The sequence below is a fragment of the Hemibagrus wyckioides genome, linkage group LG11 (assembly GCF_019097595.1).
Source record: "Hemibagrus wyckioides isolate EC202008001 linkage group LG11, SWU_Hwy_1.0, whole genome shotgun sequence".
Classification (NCBI taxonomy): Eukaryota; Metazoa; Chordata; class Actinopteri; order Siluriformes; family Bagridae; genus Hemibagrus; species Hemibagrus wyckioides.
The window spans coordinates 23658352-23682042 of NC_080720.1; the positions used below are offsets into that span (position 1 = coordinate 23658352).

The window sequence follows — 23691 nt, forward strand, 5'->3', positions numbered from 1 at the left end:
AGGCAGAGGGATCAAGATGGGAAGGATGTGCGGCAAGTTAGTTATTAAGGATAGAGATGGAAAGGTGCTCACAAGTGAGGAGAGTGTACAGAGGAGATGGAAGGAGTACTTTGAAGAGCTGATGAATGAGGAAAATGAGAGGGGAAAAAGAGTAGAAGAGGTGAACTCTGTGGAACAGAAAGTAGATAAGATTAGAAAGGATAAAGTCAGGAAGGCTTTGAAGAGGATGAAAAGTGGAAAGGCAGTTGGCCCTGACGACATCCCGGTGGAGGTCTGGAAGTGTCTAGGAGAGGCAGCAGTGGAATTTTTAACTAGTCTGTTTAACAGGGATTTAGAGAGTGAGAAGATGCCTGAGGAATGGAGAAGTGTATTAGTGCCGATCTTTAAGAATAAGGGTGATGTGCAGAGTTGCAGCAACTATAGGGGGAAAAGTTGATGAGGTTAAGGAAGGTAGTGGAAATTTGTGAGCAGCAGTATGGCTTCATGCCCAGAAAGAGCACAACAGATGCAATTTTTGCTCTGAGAATGTTGATGGAGAAGTATAGGGATGGTCAGAGAGAGTTGCACTGTGTGTTTGTAGACTTGGAGAAAGCGTATGACAGGGTGCCAAGAGAAGAACTGTGGTACTGTATGAGGAAGTCAGGAGTAGCAGGGAAGTATGTCAGAGTGGTGCAGGACATGTATGAGAGGAGCAGGACAGTGGTGAGGTGTGCTGTAGGTCAGACAAAGGAGTTCAGAGTGGAGGTGGGACTGCATCAGGGATCGTCTCTGAGCCCCTTCCTGTTTGCTATGGTGATGGACCAGTTGTCAGAGGAGGTCAGACAGGAGTCTCCTTGGACAATGATGTTTGCAGATGACACTGTGATCTGTAGTGAGAGCAGGGAGCAGGTGGAGGAAAACCTGGAGAGGTGGAGGTTTGCGCTGGAGAGAAGAGGAATGAAAGTCAGTCGTAGTAAGACTGTACATGTGTGTGAATGACAGGGAGGGAAGTGGAACAGTAAGATTACAGGGTGAAGAGGTGAAGAAGGTAAAGGAGTTTAAGTACTTGGGGTCAACAGTCCAGAGTAATGGAGAGTGTGGGAAAGGGGTAAAGAAGCGAGTGCAGGCAGGTTGGAATGGGTGGAGAAAGGTGTCGGGAGTTCTGTGTGATAGAAAAATTTCAGCGAGAATCAAGGGGAAGGTGTACAGGACAGTGGTGAGACCGGTCATGCTGTATGGTTTAGAGACAGTATCACTGAGACAGAGACAGGAGTCAGAGCTGGAGGCAGCAGAGCTGAAGATGTTGAGGTTCTCTTTGGGATTGACAAGGTTGGACAGGATTAGGGACGAGTACATCAGAGGGACAGCTCATGTTGGACGTTTGGGGGGCAAAGTTAGAGAGGCCAGATTAAGATGGTTTGGACAGAGGAGGGAGAGTGAGTATATTGGTAGGAGAATGTTGGACATGGAGCTGCCAGGCAGGAGGAAAAGAGGAAGGCCAAAGAGGAGGTATATGGATGTAATAAATGAGGATATGAAGCTAGTGGGTGTAAGTGTTGAGGATGCAGAAGATAGGGATAGGTGGAGAGAGATGATTCGCTGTGGGAAAAGCCAGAAGAAGAAGAAGAAGAATTATATAATTTTGAGGGTGAATCAAATGAAAACCATAAAATGCTATATAAATTAGCAACCATATGGATTTTTCTAGAGGAATCTAGATACCTGATAAATATAAAGATAGATCTATATATAGATCTATATATTAGATATATAGATACTTTATTCAGCCCAAAGGGAATTTTAAATGTTGGAAATTAAACAATATATACAGATAATGTTGAAAAAAGACTTATTTAATATTTGAATGATTTGGGGTAGTTTGGTTATTTGTTTTTTGATTTGTATTTGTTCAGGATTGTAGCACAAGCACTGTATGATCAAGCATTGTAATGTATTGTGTAATTTTTATTTTCAGGGCAGAAGAACCAGGAGGATCTCTGTATTTTATATTCAAATCGGGCAGCTGCTTACTTGAAAGATGGAAATTGCAGTGAATGCATTAAGGACTGCTCAGTGTAAGTTTCTCACAATTTTACTGACATGTTTAGATTGCAAAAGACGTGTGCTCTTGTTCAGTTCTAAACTGGTCAAAGCATTACAGTTGGTTGCACCAGTTAAACAGAAGTGCTAATGCTGTCTAATTTTAATGTAAATTGTTATTCCATTTAAGATTATGAACTACTACTAAATTAAATTAATGGCTGCACAAATATCATGGTTTTAACTAAAGAGCAATTCACATAACATAATTGTTTTAGACAAGGGACTGTTAAGCTCTGAAAGAAGTGATTATGTGCAAACAGTCATTTCTTGCTATTCTCTTACTGCTACTGTAAAGTGGTATAGCACTTTTATTCAGAACATCTTTGGACATGCATTCATTGGTCTCTATTTTTATGTACACCTCTTCAATTCATTCAGTTATCCAATCAGTCTATCATATGGCAGCAGTTCTGTGCATAAAGACAGATCAGGTGAAGAGAAATGACATTCATATCAGAACAAGGAAAAACATGATATCAATTACTTAGATTGTGTCATTATTGCTTGTATCAGAGGTACTGAGGTACTGGTTCACCTTATAGACAACCACTCAAGCAGAAAAGCACAATAAATCATACATTACAACAGCAGCAGAACACCACATAAGGCTCCACTCCTAATAGCTAAGAACAGTAATCTTTGGACATGGGCTCACTAAAACTGGACAGTTGAAGAAAAGACCAGGACAAAGATTATGTGCTTTTCAACTCACCATCCTACTGGTAAAGTCACTGATGTCACATTTTTTTGCTCCATTCTAATACACAATGTGAACATTAACTGAAGTTCTTGTTCATGTATGTTGATGGTTTTAAATGCAATGTGCTCATTGGGTAATTGCGTGAATGAGTGTAGATGTGGTTATGTTTTATAAAAAAAAAAAATGCAACTGGTACTGCTTATTTAATTTGTTTGTCCGTTTTGTTTATCCTGTGTGTTTTGTGTAAAGGAATGTAGCAGATAAAATAAGCTATTTGAATTTTAAATAAATGTATTTACTAGTTGTAGTAATGCTACTGCCAAATATTGTAAAGAAATATTTTATGATGTCTATGATTTGAAAATTTCAAAAATGGGCAGGGGTTCCTTGTTCCTTTTAAAATGGTCAGTAAGTGTATATTTGGTTTATTGTTTCTTGGTAGTCTCGTTATTAAATACATGTTCAATGTATTGTATTGTGTGTAAACAAGTATATCCTCACCCTATTGTACCAGCCCAAACTGAGACAGCTGACCTGTCCACATTAATGTACTTTTCTTCTGGTTTTAACAGATCATTGGAACTGGTTCCATTTGGGATTAAACCACTGTTACGGCGTGCTGCAGCTTATGAAGCTATGGAGAGATACAGACAAGCCTATGTAGACTATAAAACAGCCTTACAGATCAACTGCAACCTCCCTGCAGCTCATGATGGAACCAACAGGTAGAGACATAAGTTGATATAAATAACTAGCATGTATTAACTGGAAAATTCACTTGTTTCTAAGCATTAATTTATATTGGAAATGGGGTTGCTGAAGGATTCTGAACAGTATCCATGTGTGGGGTTATAAAGTGACAACAGAGGAGCAGTATTTCTAAGCATGGAGCTATAAAGCAAGCTTTCAGAGAAGCTTCCATGTATGACTTCTGCTCTGTGAGCACTAGGGATGCAGATGAATTGAAAATTCTACATATACGTAAGTATGCAGGACATGGTTCTGCAGTCTTAAATTTAATAACACAATACAAATAGGAGGTGCACTGTTTAATTTTTTTTCTATCGTCAGTGGTTTGTCCCTGTAGCCCTGAACTGCACAGTACCCTGACCTCAACTCTGTTGAACACCTTTGGGATGAACTGTAATTCTGACCGTACCCCAGGCTTCCTAATCTAATATCATTACTTTCATCATGGATGGCAACTCATCAGTTGAAACCTAATCTCAGTAAAACTAAATTGCTGTTCATCCCCAGTGATTCATTCCCATGTCAGGATCTTGCAATCTCCCTGGAAAACTCCCTGATCTCACCTCTCACCTAACCATGGACAACCAATTGTTACCTCCCAAAAGGGTTCAAGGCTCACAATTGTTGCAATTTCAACACAATACCGTAAATTCAGAAGGCCATTACAGTACACACTAATTACACTAAAGCAGCATTGGGACAAAATGAACTGTAGCTGTACAAAACATAAAACTGTTAAAATTATACTAATATTATAACCTATGACTGAATAGAAAACTGTGAAACATGCTTTTTCAAATAAAAATGAATTTTTATTTATCTTCAGAATGACAAAAGCACTGACTGAGATGGATGGACCATCCTGGCGAGAAAAGCTTCCTCCTATCCCAAATGTTCCCATACCAGTAAAAGAGAAATATTTGCAAACAGCAAATTCAACTGTGACTCCACAGCAGAACAACCTAGGTGGAAATAAACAAAGTAAAATAATCTTTCCTGACTTTTTGGCAATATGTATTAATTGAATCTCACTGCCATTATCTGCATTTCTTGCTTATAGTAGAGTGGTGTGATTTGGGTTACCTTATCTTGCTGAACTTATTTATCTTCTAGTGGGTGGAGATGTGAAAAAGGCCAAACTGCTAAAGGAGGAGGGAAATGCATTTGTGAAGAAAGGACAGCATAAGAAGGCAGTGGAGAAATACACACAGTCTCTTAGCCAAGATCCCACTGAAGTCACAACCTACACAAACAGGTAAACATCATGGAGTCTTCGTTCCAACATCTGTCTGATTTCTGAAGTTCTGATCACTAAAACAGGCCAGCAGCAAAAAAGAATTGATGAAATCTGTTCAAATATCTGATGAAGACAAGAGGGTGAATAAAGGGCCTTTCCAAAAACTGAACCACAGAATAAGACTCGTCATGCAAGCTGATTGCTCAAACTACTTATCTCACCTGATGGAGTTACACAAAATGCAAAAAAAAAAGATGGCATCCTCCACAAGGATAAGTAATCTATTATTCATTAGTTGTGCATCAGCTTGTTTAACAAAATAATGCCTTACTCCATAAGTTCTAAATCCATCTTGCTCATATAATCTAGCATCTCTCTCTTTTGCGAATCTCCTTGTAAGCAAAACTGTTTGTCTCATTAGTTGGCACATAATAATCATTGCCAAATAATTGGTTTGCCTGCTAACAATCTATTGTCTCCTACTGAACTTTTGAAATCAAAATAAAATGTCAAAGTTTTGTTTTAAGAAAAGCTTGAATATAAATGATAGAAGTATGTTAAAGCTAAAAAATAACTACTACATTATTCCCTCTAATTAGTATTTAAAGATGAGTGCACTATTCATTTTTGAGATGTTTTGTCTTCAATCTAATGTTTTGGTAGAAAAAAACAATGAGACTTCAGAAGTACATTAGAGACCTATAACTTTGTTTGGAATTGTGTAAAGCTGCTTTTTGTTTGTTTATTTTTTAAATTGTTATAGAAATAAAACTGAATTTGTGTAATAAAATTTATTTGCTCTTCTCACGCAGACCCTAACTGTAATGTTTAAAATTCATTTTACATGGTTCTATCTATGTGCACTTAGGGCTCTGTGCTATCTGTCACTACAAATGTATAAGGAAGCAGTAAAAGATTGTGAGAAGGCTCTTGAGCTGGATCCTGCTAACATTAAAGCCCTGTACAGACGTGCACAGGCACACAAGGAGCTTAAGGTAAGTAACAGAAATATACATATACATCCACCTTGATTTAAAATGAATACTTTCTATGGGATCCTATACAGTGAGATATTTGTGCAAATCTGATTTTTTTTTTTTTTTTTTTTTGGTTGTAAATAAGAAATCATTACCAAAGTCAAAATTGGAAGTATTCTAACAAAATACTTTATGATCATGGTGCATAAATGAGTACACCCCAATGATTACGTTAGGAGAAAACATAAAATACAATTGTAACATACAGGAATTCACCAGCGGATGAGTCTAATCAGTCATCAGATCCACTCATATAATGCTGAAAAAATGGCAACACATGGAAAAGAAATGTCATAAGACCTGAGCAAAAAAAGGTCAAAGTTCTAAGAAAATTAGTAAAGCATGCTGATAAGATTTAATATTAAGATAAAAGTGATTCAAAAAGGATGGATTTGTGGCAAGCTTGCTGAGACGTCCAGGCCATCCATGCAAATCAACACCACGTCAAGAGGGTTTTGTTATAGCTGAAGAAAATCGGCATAGAAGTTCAGCACAGTTTGCTAAATAATTAGAAAGACAAACTGGGGTGAGTTTTCTCTTTGATACCATATGACTTACACTGCAGAGGAGTGGCACGCAAGGCTGTCATCCATGAAGGAAGCTATTGCTGAAGCCCAGGCACAAAAAAAAGCCCGTCTAGAATTTGCCAGGGCTCATACTGACACAGGTGAAGAATATTGGTACTCTATACTTTGGACTGATGAGACAAAGATTGTTTTTGGTTCTGATGGATTCCAAACTGTACAGTGTAATGTAATGAAAAATGCATGGTACCAACCGATGGTGGCAGTGTTCTTGTGTGGGGATGCATATATGTTGCAGGTGTCGGGGAGTTGCATTCACAGATGTACTGTGAAATACTGAAAGACCAGATGCGACCACCATTCCATGACCTGTTTCTGTTCTTAAGAATCAAGGAGGCCATACAAAATATTAGATTTATTTAAATTTGTTGTGGGGTGTAATCATTTTTCAACACTTCATTTGAATTAATGTATTATGTTTCTTATCCTAAATATGTTTTAGGATAAGAAACAAGTGCGACCACATGCTTGTATTAATAAAAATAAAAATAAATGTTTAATAATACTATTTTGTAAAAATGTAGCAAATTGGTCTCAAATTCACTGTGAAATAGATACATGAGGCATGGACTCCACTAGATCCCTGAAGGTGTGCTGTGATGTGATTCATCAGACCAGACCACCTTCTTCCATTGCTCTGTGGTCCAGTTCTGATGCTCACGTGCCCATTGTTGGCGCTTGCAGTGGTGCACAGGGGTCAGCATGGGCACCCTGAGTGGTCTGAGTATCATCACTATAATGATGGAATGTTTGGGCCCTTTCAGTGATGCTACAGTATAAAAATACATCCAAAACCCTAGAAATATTTAACATGGAGACCATATTTTGTGAAAGAAGTCTGGTTTTCACAAATCTGTGAAAACCATATTTACATTTGTTTTAATAAACTCCATCAAATTTCAGGCTGTTTAAATAAGAATATTCTACACAAATAATCTAATACTGGGACTGCCATTGCTGTCATTCAATGCTGACTTTGCAAAAGATTATTGGTACCAGGTACTATGCTCTTAGAAACTTGAAATGGAATTGTATAGTTAATGTTTTTTCATTAACATTTTTGTCTTCTCTTCAGAACAAGAGAACTTGTGTGGAGGATCTCAATCGCTTGCTCAAACTAGAGCCCAACAACTCTGCTGCACAGAAGCTACTACAAGAAGCACTGAGGATGAAATAACCTTTTTCTTTCTGGCAATACCTCAAGTGCCTCAAGTTAACAATTCTCAGATCTGCACCACTTCTTTGACATATTCAGACTTGTGTTAATTAAAGATGGACAAAATAGAAGTGACAAAATAATTTCATGTCCAAATATACTGAATCAGTTTCTCTTCTGTAAATCTATGGGGTGTATTGTCCTCATAAGAGCAAAATCAATATACTAATATATCACAACTGTTTGTCAGAAATGCACTCATTTGTCTAGTATTATTTACTGTATGGAACAGTAAGGGTTTGTAATGTGATTATTATATACTTTGTCAATCTTGTTTGGTAGGTAGCGATTTTTACATTTATCAAGGTTCAGATACACTGAAAACTTTTAAATCTTGTAAAAACAGTAGTTACATATGTGCTCATTTTTGTATTTGGCTAGTTTAAGGAAATAAAAAGTCTACTGAAATCCCCCCTCACTTATTTAAGTATACTGTATTTACTAGTTTGCTTACCAATAACTTTGACAGGAACTCCTGCTGGTTGTCAACAGCAACCCTAATAAAATTTTCAACTTGATGTTGACAAGAGCAAGTACACATAGGCAAAAAGATTCTTATTACAGTCAATAAGTCTTGTTCATAATTATAAAATTAAGTCAAATGGCAGCTAAGAGTCATTTTGTAAACCAAAAATTTTGCAGTATACTGACGATGTGTCCTGTTCAGATTTATTTGTAATGTGCATGGTCGTAAGAAACATGGTGGTTTAAGGCTGATACAAGGACCACTGATGTCAGTTTGAGAACTGGAATAGACAGGGAGTTAATCTTGGCTAGGTGTTTTAATGCATACATAAAAACTTAACCTAGACCAGCTAATAAGAGGCATTTTAGTGAATGCAAGTACATAATACTGCCAGTTAAACAATCTTCAGTATACATGCAAGTCAAAACTCAAAAGCAAAACACGTAAATTTGGAACCGATAAAACTTTTATTTCACTTTAAATTGTTGTTTACACTTTTCCTGATTATAACATGTAAGGTGAAACTAGAACTGTTTAAAAGACATACACAAATCTAGTATTACGTCAATAACCAGGGTTGTACTGGGATTTTTTTTTTTTTCTTTTTTTTTTCCTTTTTATTTGGGACTCTTAAGCTAGTCTAAATTTTTCACAACCACGTGCGCGCTAAAGCGATAAAACCATCACAGAAGCTAACTGGAGGCAGAATACTGGTCAGTAAAAACAAAAGCGATTGGAGATACCAGATATACAGACAGGCTCGGCTCCACATTCACTACTGTACGTTTTTTTTTTTTCTCAAGCATAGAATAACTGCTGTTTGTTCAGCTATGGGGAGACGTGTTTTACTTCAGTGCATGAACGTTGTGTTCTACACCCAAGTAGAATGTTAATGATGTGACATGGTATTGTGACACTGAATGATAAGACCTGGCCTAATCCCTTCAAAAATCCTCTAATTTCAAAATCTTTTCTTTAAAGAGCATTAGTACTCGCAATCATTTTCAACATCTGAACTGTAATTTTTAAACTTGTAGAACTGCCGCAGAAAATTCTGGCAAATGCAAACTATCTCAAACAGCTGAAAGCACAGTGGGTTTGTTCTCATGGTTTCCATAGAAACTTGAATTTATTCCAGGCTAAGTGTATTCAGTGGCCAAGAAAAGGACAGAACAAATGCTCTACAACAAATGAGAATATTGTCAATTTCAGTCAAATCAGAACTAGAATGGATCCATAATGGCCAGAAGTGGATCTATTACAGGGAGAAAAAAAAAAAAGAAAAGTGATGAACTATTTTTGGAGATAGGATGAAACAACAGGGAAAAACAATTATTTAGATGCTTTAAATGTTTTAAAGTGGGGTTACATTTCAATTCAAGACAACTCTTTTCACCTTATGTAACTGTGTATGTGTGTTCAGCAATGTTAAAGAAAAAGAAGTGGGACAAAGTAATTTTTACTGGTGTTTAACAGCACCACCTAACTGCCCTTGGACAGTTCATCAGGATAAACACTCCAGTTTAATGAAGTCTAATATTACCTACTGATGGAATGTTTAAGCTCATGGTTAAATTTGAGAACAACTGGAATGACAACCTCAGGTCCCTTTTATTTTCATTCTTAGACTCATGCAAAGTAAAAATTACGAACATTGCACGACAACAACAGTAATGCATGTTAGTCAGTGTCACAATACAGCCTGTTTACTTCCTTTCTGTATGAGTTGCGACAGAATTGTACTGCTCATACCAATAAAACTTTATTTCCAATTTAAACAGGAAGTAGGGAGGGGGGAATTAAGCATCACAGTGATTATTAAATTAAATGGACAGTTTAATAACCTTTTTGATAAAAACCACTGAGAAGATAGGAGAGAGAGGAGTCAAGGATACTATAATGCATTGCCTGATAATGAACAATTACCTTAAAAAAAACAAACAAACAAAAAAAAAAAACATTAGGCCACAATACCCCCATATTCAACACCCCCTCCCCTCCCACAAGACATCCAAACACGTGTTCATAACATCTCAGCCGTCAAAGAACCGAACATTACCCTGTGCCTTGATCTCAGAGGGGCAGAGACTTGTATGTCAGATACAATTCATGCTGCTCATCATACAGAAAGGCAAGTTAGGGTGAAGTGGATGGAGTAGGGAACTATGGGCTGTATGTGTAAGATCAAGAGTGTGGGTAGATTTAAACAGTGAAGTGCAATGCTTTTAATTCTCGCCCTCTCCAGCATCCCCCTCGTCACCCTGGTTTTCTGATGTCCACAGCTGAGGGAAAAGAGAAAGAAAAATTAGGTAAAGTTTTATTCATCACTGTATATACAGTACATGTGTACTGGGTATAGTGCAGGATACTTGCCAGCCTGAGTTTACTAAGGATTTCTGAAATTCTTCCAATTTCTACAAAATCAGGCAGTTTTCTTTATCTATTTTCACTACGCAGTCTAAACTGCAGTTCTCCATGTATTCCTTTCACTAGCAAAGGAAGGACTATTTTGTCGATGCTCTATAAACTTAAAATTGAATTATAAACAGATAAAAATACTAATTCATTGCCAAACAGCTGTGGTGTAAAGGAACACAACATAATAGGACATGCTTTTAGAGGAAAGTAATCAACATTGGTACCATGTCATGCATTTTCCTATATCACACAACCCCTATAAAAACTTCTTTAAAAAAATGTCTCAGTTGGCTGTTAAAATAAGTTAAATGTAAGATCAACAGGATTGATTTGAAATTTTGTTGTAGGAATTTCCCACTGGCCCCATGGCATGCCCATGCTCTTACCACCACATGAACATGTCTACCTTTCACAACCAGAACTGTACATGCATTATTAGAGACTACTTATATTCCCTGACACCATCACAATAACACCAGACACCGTTTTGATGTTGGAAACCACAAGGCACGAGTCTGCTGAAGCTCACAGTTCCTCAGAAAATTAGATGAAAAAGGGCAAATATAGGCAAAGATCCTTCATATGTAATAAGCCCATCAAATTGGTTATGTCATTAAGCTTCTAGGGATCACATTTATGGCATTTGGCATCACAAGGCTACACAAAGCTATGAAACACCACAGAGACAGCAAAGGAGGCTGGTTACAATAACCCCTTCTTATTTTAGACAGGGTTGTCATGCACTAATGAATGTACAGTTCTGGTTGTGAAAGACAGACATGTTTGTATAGTGTGAGGCATCCATACAGAACCTGAGACACTAAGCATGCCTTAATGTTGCCAGTAGGGAAGAAATAATTCTTTTGTCATCTACCAAGGTCTTTCAGTGATCCTATGAACCATATATATATCCTAGGTATGAGACAGTGAGTGACAGGTGGGGAGGGGGTTGCTGCAGAAGAGAAAGTTTTTGCTTACAGTAAGGTTGTCCCTTAGTAGCTGCATGATCAGGGTGCTGTCTTTGTAAGAGTCCTCATTCAAAGTGTCGAGCTCAGCGATTGCTTCATCAAAAGCCTATAAGAAAAAAAAATCAATGCAAGGTTCAAGGGTTTAGTCAACGGAAGATACCTTCTTTTGAAACTCCACAGTCTCACCTTTACATTTTAGATTTTTGTCTTAAGAAATGGTTTAATCCCCCCCCCCCCAACTTACTGTCTTTGCCAAACTGCAAGCCTGCTCCGGGGTGTTTAGGATTTCATAGTAAAACACAGAAAAGTTGAGAGCAAGTCCCAGCCTGATGGGGTGTGTTGGTTGCATCTCTTTCTTGCTGATGTCAAATGCATCTTGGTAGGCCTTCTGAGAGTTGTCCACCGTTACTGTGCAATGTAACAAAAAACAATGTTAAATATGTAACAGATAAAAAGGTTTCCGAAACAATTTTATTCAACAGAAACAAAAAACGTACATTTCATTTGAAATTATGGTAGGAGTATTGTAACCAGACCAAGTTCCGTCTACATTTCCAATTTTCCAGTGTTTAAGTGTTTAATTTTTAATGCCATACCATGCCTATAATTTAGACAACAATCACACAATTGAAAAAAGTGAACAAATAAATACTGCCTAAACATCGATCAGCCATAATCGTAATATTGTAATATTGTGTAGGTCCCCCTTGTGCCACCAAAACAGCTTGCTGGGGCACAGACTCCAAAGACCTCTGATGGTGTGCTGTGGTATTGGGCACCAAGATGTTTTAGCAGCAAATCTGATGAGTCCTGCAAGTTGTGATGTAGGAATTTAAATGCCAAGTCGAAACCTAAAATTTTGTCATGTTCCTTAAACCATTTCTGAACAATTTTTGCACTTGTGGCAAGGTGCATTTTACTGCAACTGCCATTAGGGAGTATCTTTGACTGAGACCAAGTACAGCACTTTATGGCAATGTTTAGGTACGTGGTACACACACCTAGCCTTTGCCAATTCACCGGACCTGGTATGCAGTGGTTAGTACCTACCAAAGGTGGTCCTAGGAAGGACAAATAGTGAAAAGAGGTCTTATGGAACCTATGCCCAGATTGGTCAGAACTGCTCTGGTGGCCTACAGAATATTAGGCAGGTGGTTTAAGGTTACAATCTCAGCAGTAGTCTATATCCTATGGAATCAGTATATCTGGTCATTAGAATACAGCTGCTAACATTATAGCAAATCACCTTGGAGTGCTTGTAGAAAATTGAAGCATTCTCCTAATCAGTTTATTTTCATAAAGCATTTGTTACACCTACAAAATGATATAAAAGAAACTGAATTGGATGTCTGTATTTTACTTCCATATTTGACAGACATTCTACTTTCTTCTACATCACCATTTCAGACCAACAGGAAAATCAGCTCACATTTTTTTGCATCACCAGATGCCACCTCAGATAAGTATCTGTAGTAGTCTCCCTTCATTTTCAGGTAGAAGACTTTGCTCTCTGCCTGGCTAGCATTGGGTATGAGGTACTTCTCAAGAAGACCCTTGGTAAACAAAGAAAAGAAACATGTGTCAGAACAATGGCATTAAATTCAAAGACATTGCTTATTAGCCATCACAAATGGCCAATCTTGGCCCAAACACAGACAAAGATTAAATGGCTAGGACACAGCTGATGCATGTAAAAATAAACTTCATATATATGTCTACACTAGACACATTGTTTCACTATACAACATATTCTGCTAATCAGAAAACTCAAAATGGTTATTATTTTAATTTTAGCCTGAGAAGCAGGCAACTAGTTATGCAAAATGTATTAACATGCAAAACATTATAAAGATTAAAGAGAGTGACTGCATACAGAGGAGAAGCAAATATTCTGACACCTGGACTGGAATACTTTAATGCACATGTCCACTTCAAATGCATGTTTGAATTTGTACTTATATACAGGAACAAAAAGTATGTACTCAAACCAGGTAAAGCAAATATTATTGAATTATTGCAGAGTTCTATTTTTTATTAATATTTTCTGCCAAAAGGGTTATGATTTGTCTAAATGTTAATTTGCATATTTTACACACATCTGTGCTTACTCTCTTAGCAGAGGAGTTTTGCATGAGGTGTGAGGAATGGAGATGATATCCACCTGCATATTAATCAGACCAATGGGACAAGAGAGGTCTGCACTTTCCACTTAGTGTTGTTTGTCCTATATTTTGCAGTACTTAGCCATAACATTAAGACCACTGACACCACCAACATTATATGAATAATGTTGATTATCCTGTTACAAACAACAGGGTTGGATATATTAGGCAGCAAGTGAACAGCTTGTTCTCTGTGATTTGTTGAAAGCAGGAAAAATGGGCAAGCATAAGGATCTGAGTGACCAAATTTTGATGGCTAGATGAATGGAATGGTTAGTACCTACCAAAAGGATAGCTGGTGAACCAGCGACAGGGTCATGGGTGCCCAAGGCTCACTGATGCATGTGGGGAGTGAAGACTAGCCTGCCTGGTCTAATCTCACAGAAGAGCTACTGAACCACCAATTGCTGAAGATGGTAATGATGGCATTGATAAAAAGGTGTCGGAACAAACAGAATTCTGACCCCTGTCCAACCCTGAAAGTGCCCCTGATGCCCAAAAAGGCACATAAGCATTAATACTGGATCATGGAGCAATGAAAGAAGGTGGCCTGATTTGATGAATCAACTGTTTTTTAACATCCTGTGGCCAGCTGGGGGCATGTGCTGTGCACTGAGGAAAAGATGGCACCAGGATGCACTATGGGAGTAAGGCAAGCTGGCAGAGGTCATGTGATGCTCTGGGCAATGACATGTACCACATACCTAAACACTGTTGCAGACCCCTTCATGGCAATGGTATTATCTACCAGCCTCTTTCAGCAGAATAATGTGCCATGGTTTGAGCAACGTAATTCCCCAGATCTCAATCAAATCAAGGATCTGCTGCTAATGTCTTGGTGTCAGATATCACAGCACAGCTTCAGAGGTCTTGTGGAGTCCATGTATTGACAGGTCTGCTTTAACAGCCCAAGAGGGACCTACACAATTTTAGGCAGGTGGTTTTATTGTTATGGCTATTTATGTTACTGTTAGTTATATTTTTATATATATTTACTTAAATACTTTCAGAATTTAAAAAAAAAATTCATTACTTTATGAGTACATATGTATGAGTACATACTTTTTCTTCATAATTATTAGTACAAAGTCAAAAGACACAAGTGTGTAAAATGTTTATATTCAATTGAAGTGCTATTGAAAAAAATCTGAATTGATCTTGAAGTCCTCTTAAAAAAGCGCACCTTCCTTCAACTCTATGTTTTTATTTATCAGGGCTTAAATAACAATTTTGAGCTCCGCATCACGTTCAGTAAACAACCAAGTGACAAAAAAAAAACCCACAACAGAATTCAACGTTGTATTTTTTCCAGAGCTTAAACCAACATTCAGAAAACAGGTGGAAAAGTACACCCTATTATTCAGTAATATATACCTCAATTTTGTTTAGGTGAGCCAAGGGAAACCTACTGCAATTAATAATGTAGCTACAGTAACTTGAGGTAAGCATTTTCTGTAAAAGTTATTTTACTTTATTTATTTTATAAATTCTCAAATTCATTGATGATTGAGGGTATCTGTTCATGCACAGCACATGCACAGGTTAGGGTCTTTTAGACTTCGAATTTTTTCCATTCAGATGTTGATTTGCTTGTGTGCTTGAGATCACTGTCCTTTTGCATGACTCAAATTCTGGCTTCACTTAAACTACTAGAGAGAGTTGGACTCTAATTTGTCTCAAGATTATTCTGGTATAAAGTACAATTTTTCAAGTCTCAACAAAAAGGTCCCGTGACTGCAAAACAAGCCCAATTCAGCATCCCTTCTCCACCACACTTGACAACTGGTGTGAGGCATTTACATTGATATGCTGTGTTTGGATTTTGCCAAACATGGTGCTGTGCATGATGACTAAACTTCTCCACCATGGTCTTTTCAGCCCAAAGGATATTTTTACACAACTTTTGCGTTCAGATGTCATTTTGAACGTCATTCTTTTTGGAAAGAACGTTTTCCATGAAAGTCAAAGCATTGTCTTTTTCTGCCTGTGCTGTCATGTACCTAAACATGTACTTACAGAGGCCCACAGGTCATATGATATAGTTCTTGGGTTTTCTCTAAGCATCAAAGTCTGACCTTTAAATAAATTTGCTTGGATATCCACAAATTGGCAACTATCTTTGGGGCTCTACATAGGTGATGTACTTTCTTCTTGGCATTATGTAGACAAACATCCAAGTGTTCCAGGACACCAAAGTGCCAAAAGCTCTGCTTTTATAGAAATAACACCACTTGAAAGTTAACTAATCTTATGCATTTCATTAACACTGGGCTGCTAATTGTTTTTAATGCTTGTGGTAGTAGGACAGTTGTACTCCCTTTTCCACCTCATCTTTTAATGATGGTTTACCTTTGCAGAAAAATGACACATTGAAATCTGTTGGGTTGTCCTCCCCCACCCTCTCTGAGGTTATTTCACTTTTATAATGTCTTTAGGACCTGGTAAATAAAAACATTGAACTGAAGGATAGTGTACTTTCTTCCCCACCCCTGTGACTGTATTTCACTTCATTGCATGCTGTAAAGGAAGCTACCTATAACAAGTCATTACAAACCCTGCTAAACAGGTGACATCACAAGGAGTGATGGAAGAGCATTATTTATTGTGATATGAATGATGTTGGCATGTTCCTGGTCTAAAACACACTCCTGTGTAAGACTCTTATTTAGAATTCCTCACCAGCACATCATTGCAGATTTCCTGCAGCTCAGACTCAATTTTCTCACGGTATTCGCGCGCCATCTGCTGCTTCTTCTCATTGCCCTCCGTCTTCTGCTCGATGCTGGAGATGACACGCCAGGAAGAGCGACGAGCGCCCACCACGTTCTTGTAGGCCACAGACAGCAGATTGCGTTCCTCATTGGACAGCTCACCTCCACCTTCGGTGACAGCCTTCATAGAGGATGCCATGTCATCATAGCGTTCAGCCTGTTCGGCCAGCTTAGCCTTCTGCACGAGGTCACTCTTATCCATGTCGATACTGTTGAGAAGAGACCAACTTTATTTATGTTAAATCACAAAAAATACACAGAAGTTACAAAAAGTAATGAATACTTAAAATAATACAAATTAATACAATACTTTATAAAATAATCTAGTCAGTCCCTGGAAAAGAAAGAAACTCATGGAGTTGGTTGATTCATGAAATGTATGTGAGATGGAAAAGCATGGATGCAGAAGGAAGGTCACGGGTGCAGGGTTTTAATAAAAAAATTTTTTTACTGCAGGTGGCATGAAATTTTGAAAAGTTTGAGATATATTTGAGGTTTTCATCTGGAAACATAATGACAGGTGTGCACTGAACAAAGAATCAAAAGAAGTGAGCTCAGCACAGTTTTGTATTTAGCTATTTACTGTTCATTGATGTAGACAATAGCATAGGTTAATTTTTGCAAGTCTGTGATTGTGAACTAGAGCTATAACATAACGTTTGAACTTTGATTCCACTGAATAAAACAGAGCAACACTATACCTACCCATTTGCTCTGACCAGTGACCATGAACATAAACATTGTAGCATGCTGTAGCTAACCCTAACCTCACACATACACCATTGACAGTTTACTATTAACTTGACACCATGCTTATGGCACTGTAATATGAAATGGTTTTTGCTAAATATTTTTTTGCTCAGGATTCAAGTTATTGGACTGCAAACGGACAGCTTGGGGGTGTATAGGCAAAATACATATAGTCCTTTCACAACTCTCAAGTTGAAAAAGTAGAACATAGAGTCCCATTCTTATGTACCGAAATGGCAAGGCCAATCAAACACCACCACCCCACCACCCATTATAATGAAGACATTCGAGATCAAAACAGGAATATGAAATGATTAATAGGAATTTTAGCTTTAATTTCCTGATATATACATCTAAAAGTATTACACAATTACAGAGCATGGCTTTGTAGATTTACATTTACAGACCATCCAGTTTTTTTTCAGGTGAGCCAAGGGAAACCTACTGCAAATAAGTGGTTTGCATCTTATGCTATAGCCTCTGTAGTTCTGCACAAGCTTTCTTCAATTGTTGGATGGAGATACCTTGACCCTTGCCCCATGGAGGTTGTCGGTGAGGTCACTGACTGCTGTTTTACAGTTTTTCATCACAGCTCTCAGAATGTTTCAGTCATTGGCTGCTGCTGATTTCTTTGGCTGACCTGTTTGATGTTAGTACACCCTTTATTTCCCAGAACATTTTTGTTGTACTAGCTATGTCCAGTGCTTGTGCAATGGCTCCACTCAATTTTCACTCTTCACATCTTCAAAACAGCTTGCTTTTCTCTTGTGGATCTCTGGTCGTCATGTTGGTTTATCCTTTTTGACAACAAATGTAGTCTTCAATGAGCTGGGATTAAACAAATAGTGTCATGATCTAAGTTGTTTAACACATCTTACACATAGATGTAAATATAAGGAAATTTGATCTAAAATTTTAAGCCTCGCCATTTTAGTACTTTGAGAGGGGACTGTATACTGGGCTTTATAGAAACCACTAAATACTTTTTGGGATTGGGGGAGTTTGGCTGTCTACTGAATACTCTAATATAGTTATATAAATATATACTTGTCTAGTATGACAAGTGAAACAAGAATGCTAGATCTTATGTCACATTAATGGGGAAAAAAAGCTTTATCATTTACCTCAGCATAAATAAAGGAGCATCTTCAATCAAGAAAACAGTGAAGGAATTACTAATGTGAGATGAAGGGAGGAGAGTAAGGGTTCCAATGTCAAACTTTAAAACATAATGAACATGAAAAAACAGTACATTTTCTAGAGTTCTTTACCAAATTATTTATCTAATGTACCTTGAAGGAACTGATATTCCCCTAAAGTTAACATTTTTCACTCAGATCATCTAATACTCACAGTTGAACATATGAGATTATATCATTGTCTAGAAAATGTTCATGAAAAATGTAGAAAATGTTGAAATAGTTCTACATAAATAAAAAACGATATAATCAAATAAACAGCCTAATGTTTTATATAAAACATGTTCAGGAGAGAATTATATACATCGGTGCTGTGGAAAGATTTCCTTATTTATCTTATAAAGGTAGCTCTGACATGTAGTATGTCTTCATTTTGACTCAAAGCACATTTGATGGAAATTTTCAGCAGAGAATATGGTTCAGCAAATGTTTTATAAGTATGGGAGCACTTTACATTACAGTTTCCTCTTCGGCACCTCATTCATAACTTCTGTTTTGATGTGAGGAATTGATTACATTTCTGAACCTTTCATTTGTGCACAGAATGAGGAAAAGGCAGAACAATGCTTATTAACTTATAATGAATTATAATCACAAATTTATGGTCATATCTAATTGGCGATTAATTATCTAGAACTTTTAACAATGTGGTGAGAAAATGGCTTTATGGCTTTAAAGAAAACAGCTGTAGATTCCAACTGAGCAAGCTAGACATGCTGCTTCCATGGGGAAACAAAAAGAAAAAGTTCCTGAGACAACCTGAAGAAATTCAAGACGAACTTGTGTCCTCTTCTGGAAACAGCTTTCCTACCCTATCAGGAAAAACACCCCCCACTTTTTATTTATTTATTTATATATATTTATATATATATATATATATATATATATATATATATATATATATATATATATATATATATATATATATATATATATATATATATATATATATATATATATATATATATATATATATATATATATATATATATATATACACACACACATTATATATATATATACACATATATATATATGTATATATATATATATAATCATATATATATCATAAGTGATCACCATTCAGTTTACATTGAGGGTGCTGGAAGTCAATTGCCTACATCAAAAACAATTATCCTTCACAAATGTCAGGCAAAACAAATTCAGCATCAAAGTGTTAAAGTCTTAAGCAAGACTTTCCCCTCAGCTCAGACACATGTACTTAACAAGATTTTAAAAAAAAAGAAAAAAAAGGAACTTTTAATGAACATTTCTTTTTGTAATTGAATAAAATCTGTATAACAAGACCAGTTTAACAGATATCCTTATAGAAAATTTTATTTCTATTATCGATACCTGAAAAGTTCAGATCACTCATTTGTCAAATAAAAGGACACTACAGTACAGCCGATGTAGTTTATTAAAAAATAGTGACGACCTAAACTGCAAGATATTTTAGTTATTTGGTTATCTTTATATAGTTGGGTTTACTATTATTTATTATTATTATTTGAAATAGATAACTGGCCTGTTTAAGTACAATTCAATGAATTTACTTTCACTAAAACTGAACAGGAAATATAAAATAAAAAAACATGCCTTGGCATTTTTATGTGCCCACATGCAAATAAAGAATATTATAAAAAATATGCAATAAAAATCCTCCTTCCCTTTTTACAGTACCATGTACAGTACTATGGTTTTACTCACCACAGTTCAGTCAATTATCTAATTCTCTTTGCCGTCACTGTTTTAAAAAAATGTGAGAACAGACTACACAGCATTACCATACAAACTGTTAGACTACAATCTGTATGACATGACAAATTCTAACGTATATCCCGGTTGCACAGCAATGGACTGGTGTTCAATCCAGGATATTCTTCCTGCCTCACACCCAATGTTCCTAGGACAGGCTACAGATACACAACATGCCCCTGACCAGGATGAAGCAGTTATTGAAAAAGAATGAGTCTTATTTTTCTTGCAGTTGGTGATAAACTGACCATAGAAGCTAACTATGAGCACACCTCAGCACAGCTGTTAATTAGACTTAATCTTATTAATGCCATGTTGTCATTAGGAGTACGACATTGCATGATGAGCAAAAAAATCTGAAGGAACTATACCGTACATTTACTATATATTTGTACAAGTACGGCCAATTAAGTAATTTCAGTGACGTAGCCCAAAAGTACACTTCATTAAATAATACAAGCACAACTCAGGTTCTCTGTGGTTTTGATAAATTAGATTATAATAAATATTTGGGGTCAACAAATATTTATTATAAGTATAAACTGATTAAAGTTGGATACTACTGTGTGGTGGTAATAGTGCGACACTGTCTTGTAACCCACCCCTACCTGGAGTATTGTAAATATTCTGATAAAATGCTGTACATTATGTAATACAGAGTTTGCTCACACCGTATTTAATCAAAAATCACAAGCGCGGGAGCTTCCATAAACCACGTGTATCTTGACCGCAAAGCTACACGAAATCTTCCCAGTACAAACACATTTCCCAGTATCTGGAAGCTAGCGCTCTGTAGCAGCGCAGAGGGTAGCTGTGATCGGCCAGTGATGTAATCGTTCCTAGGCATTTGGGTATTAGCTAAGGTGTTTGCATATCCGTGACAACGCCCAGGGCGGCGGCTACTCGTGCAAATCAACTCAAACTCTTGCTATCACCGCTGGCATTGATAGGTAACAATGTAAGAGTAACAAAATACTAAATCCGGAAACTACTATTAGCACAGATGTGCTGGCGTTAGCTGCTACGGCAGGCCGAAACTGAAATGAAAACGGTCTCTGACTTAAATATGTTGCTAGAAATTATTAATATTAAAACGCAGGTAGAATTTCAGCACGATAATGTTAGATTTTTTAAAGCAGTCACGGCGGCCCACATTAATGTCGAATTAGCTGGCCTAATTCCGTAAACCCATATATTTCAATTAAAAGATGGATTTTGGGATGCTTTTTGTATAAAACCGTAACAAGTATGGTCAAAATCTGCTATTTTCAATTCAGTCTGGTTTGTAATGTAACTCGATTGTTGGCTAGCGTTTCGAAACAAGCAGCTAGTTAACACCGCAGTGCAGCTCGTTCAACTCCTCTGCTATTTGTTAGCATGCAGGCTAACAAAGTAGCCTCCCGTGAAAATCGGCCAGCTAGCTACGCCCTCTCGCATTCCCTTGCGGAATTTTCTAAAACAGAGGATCAAAACACACATCCACCAAAGGTCTTAAATTTGTAAAACATTTAAAGGTATCAACACCAGCAGTTACATGGGTTTTTGTCAATATACGATAAAGGCCCCTGAACATTGCCCCGCAGTAAATTTCTGTCGATAACGAAGGCCATTAGCTAGCTAGCCAACTAGTTTTTACGACGACCAGGGAATGAATCTGAGAGAGTCATGGACCTTCCCTTCCAGTTGCAGATGTTTGTTTACTGTTGTGGCGCAGATATTTACTATCTAAATAACAGAATGTGTTTCGCGCGAACAGATAAAGATATTTGACATTTCAACGACAACAAATACTCGCCATTCATCACACGCTACGGCCTAAAAAGAGTCCTTGTACCCAGCCCCAAACCTCCTTCCGCCATTGACAACATTCAGAGGCATATATGAATCTGTATATCTCTCAGTATATCTGCAAAGCCTACAATCTGATATCAGTCGAATCAATGTGCAATGAAACTCACATTTAAATATATTTCGAGTCCTACTTTTGGTCTCTAAATGCTTGGAGTATCAATCCGTCCTCCGTTTCGCTGCTCAGGGAATTCAGGGCAGTACCACTTCCGCCTGCGTTAACACTTCCGCCTCCTCTAAGCTCCACCCAGGCTAGTATCCATAGTAACCACAATCCGGGGTTTCCTAGGCATTCTACAGGGCCATTGACGTCACAAGGACTATGGCAACCATCGCAGGATGACGTAAGTAATCACTATAGTAACTGTTGCCAGGAGGTGGTTTGACAGTTTGGCAAATGCAAAATGGCACACAAAATGATAGGCTTTAGACCTTGTCACGTAATGGGGCTAAATAATCTAGAGCTAAATATATATGTATATATAAAATCTCTTAACAGCCACCCCAACCCCTACCACCCAAATATCATATGTCTGCTTAATCTAATGCTGATAAAGGATGTAATTAAATGATCAACCTCATCAAATTAGTCTATTATAAAGTGTTATCATCATTTTTTTTGATATATTTTATTGGTTTTATAACAACTACAAAAAAAGAACATACCAGAAAAACAAAAACAAAACAAGTAGAAAAAAGGGGGAGGCCAAAAGAAGACAAAAATGACATTAAATGCATAAATAAAGTACAAAAGAAAAAAGCAAATCACAAACAGGGGGAAAAATCAGCATATAAATCATATAAATAAGCATATAAAGCATATAAATATCACAAATATGTCAAACTCTTGAAATTCCACGTTACAAAAACGTTTGAGGAAGGGACCCCAGACTTTGGAAATTTTTTTGAGGGACTTTGCTTCTTTAAATCGTATTTTCTCAAGATGTAAGACAAAGACCATCTCAGCAAGCCATTTCTGATAACATGTGGGGGGGGTAGTAGATCCATTCCCTTAATATAATTCTTTTGGCCACCACAGTGTCCAGTATTAAGGCCAACTGCAAATAGTAAGGCAAAGATAAAACCGTATCAGAGCAGCCAAAAAAACAAGCAACAAAGCAAAAAAAAAAAAAAACCCGGTCATATGCCACAGAATACCAAGAAAATATATCTTGCCAAAACCAATGAAGTTTCGAGCAGAACCAAAAAGAATGAGATAAGGTTCCCTCTGCATCCTGGCATCAATCACAAATTCGAGACACCACTGGATAAATCCTGTGAAGTTTAACTTTAGAATACTGCAGTATATGTACAATTTTTAACTGAATTAATTATAGTCTAGCATTGATGGAACAGCAATGTATTCTCTGCAGGATTGTAGACCAGAGGTTAACAGACAAATTGATACCAGCCTCCTTTTCCCAAGCCACTTTAAAATAATCAGAAGAGGTATTCACCTGTGAAGAGAACAGGGACACAATTGTTAAACCATATGCCTAGCATCCGGTGCTTGACACACTAGTGTATAAAAACCATCATTTTATATGAACTACAATGGTATAAGTATTAATCATACTAGTAACATGGATGTCATAATTCCATTCCTATATCATATGTATATATTTAGTTTTATTTATTGTTATTTCTTAACATAGGTCTCTGTCTAACACAGCCGTGACATAGTTATAATGATTTTGCATATGTCCCTGACATAGACCGTATATTGCAATTATGAGTTTTTTCTA

At 37.0% G+C, this 23691-nt stretch overlaps 2 protein-coding genes across 7 annotated transcripts in view; one reads left to right on the top strand and one right to left on the bottom strand.

Moving 5' to 3' along the window:
- The window catches only part of tomm34 (translocase of outer mitochondrial membrane 34), an 11456-nt gene extending 3429 nt beyond the window's left edge, over window positions 1-8027 (top strand). For 3 of the 5 annotated variants that reach the window (XM_058404223.1, XM_058404224.1, XM_058404222.1), the window contains exons 3-8: window positions 1955-2054; window positions 3355-3507; window positions 4359-4513; window positions 4646-4787; window positions 5638-5764; window positions 7466-8027. In XM_058404223.1, the coding sequence (XP_058260206.1) occupies window positions 1955-2054; window positions 3355-3507; window positions 4359-4513; window positions 4646-4787; window positions 5638-5764; window positions 7466-7567 (779 nt within the window). In that variant the 3' untranslated portion in view covers window positions 7568-8027. Of the gene's footprint in view, window positions 1-1954; window positions 2055-3354; window positions 3508-4358; window positions 4514-4645; window positions 4788-4944; window positions 5614-5637; window positions 5765-7465 lie in introns of those variants that run through there. The other 2 variants (XM_058404221.1, XM_058404225.1) reach the window with 2 other exon arrangements.
- Window positions 8028-8516: 489 nt separating this feature from the next.
- ywhaba (tyrosine 3-monooxygenase/tryptophan 5-monooxygenase activation protein, beta polypeptide a) lies at window positions 8517-22216 on the bottom strand. 2 transcript variants are annotated; one of them, XM_058404226.1, is made up of 6 exons: window positions 22057-22216; window positions 16300-16600; window positions 12888-13011; window positions 11703-11866; window positions 11469-11564; window positions 8517-10354 (listed from the first exon to the last, which is right to left on the bottom strand). In XM_058404226.1, exons 2-6 carry the CDS (start codon window positions 16591-16593, stop codon window positions 10298-10300), a joined length of 735 nt encoding a protein of 244 aa, XP_058260209.1. In that variant the 5' UTR covers window positions 16594-16600; window positions 22057-22216; the 3' UTR covers window positions 8517-10297. The 2 variants fall into 2 exon arrangements, with proteins under 2 accessions (XP_058260209.1, XP_058260210.1); XM_058404227.1 differs by having other exon boundaries at window positions 22081-22212.
- Between the last annotated feature and the right edge of the window lie 1475 nt (window positions 22217-23691).

Coding starts and splice junctions, on each gene's coding strand:
- ywhaba (XM_058404226.1), bottom strand. CDS start 16,593: ATGGATAAGAGTGACCTCGTGCAGAAGGCTAAGCTGGCCGAACAGGCT. Junction 11,867..12,887: donor ATCTGGTGATGCAAAAAAAT/GTGAGCTGATTT, acceptor TACATTGCACAG/TAACGGTGGACAACTCTCAG. Junction 11,565..11,702: donor CTTGCAGTTTGGCAAAGACA/GTAAGTTGGGGG, acceptor TTTTTCTTATAG/GCTTTTGATGAAGCAATCGC.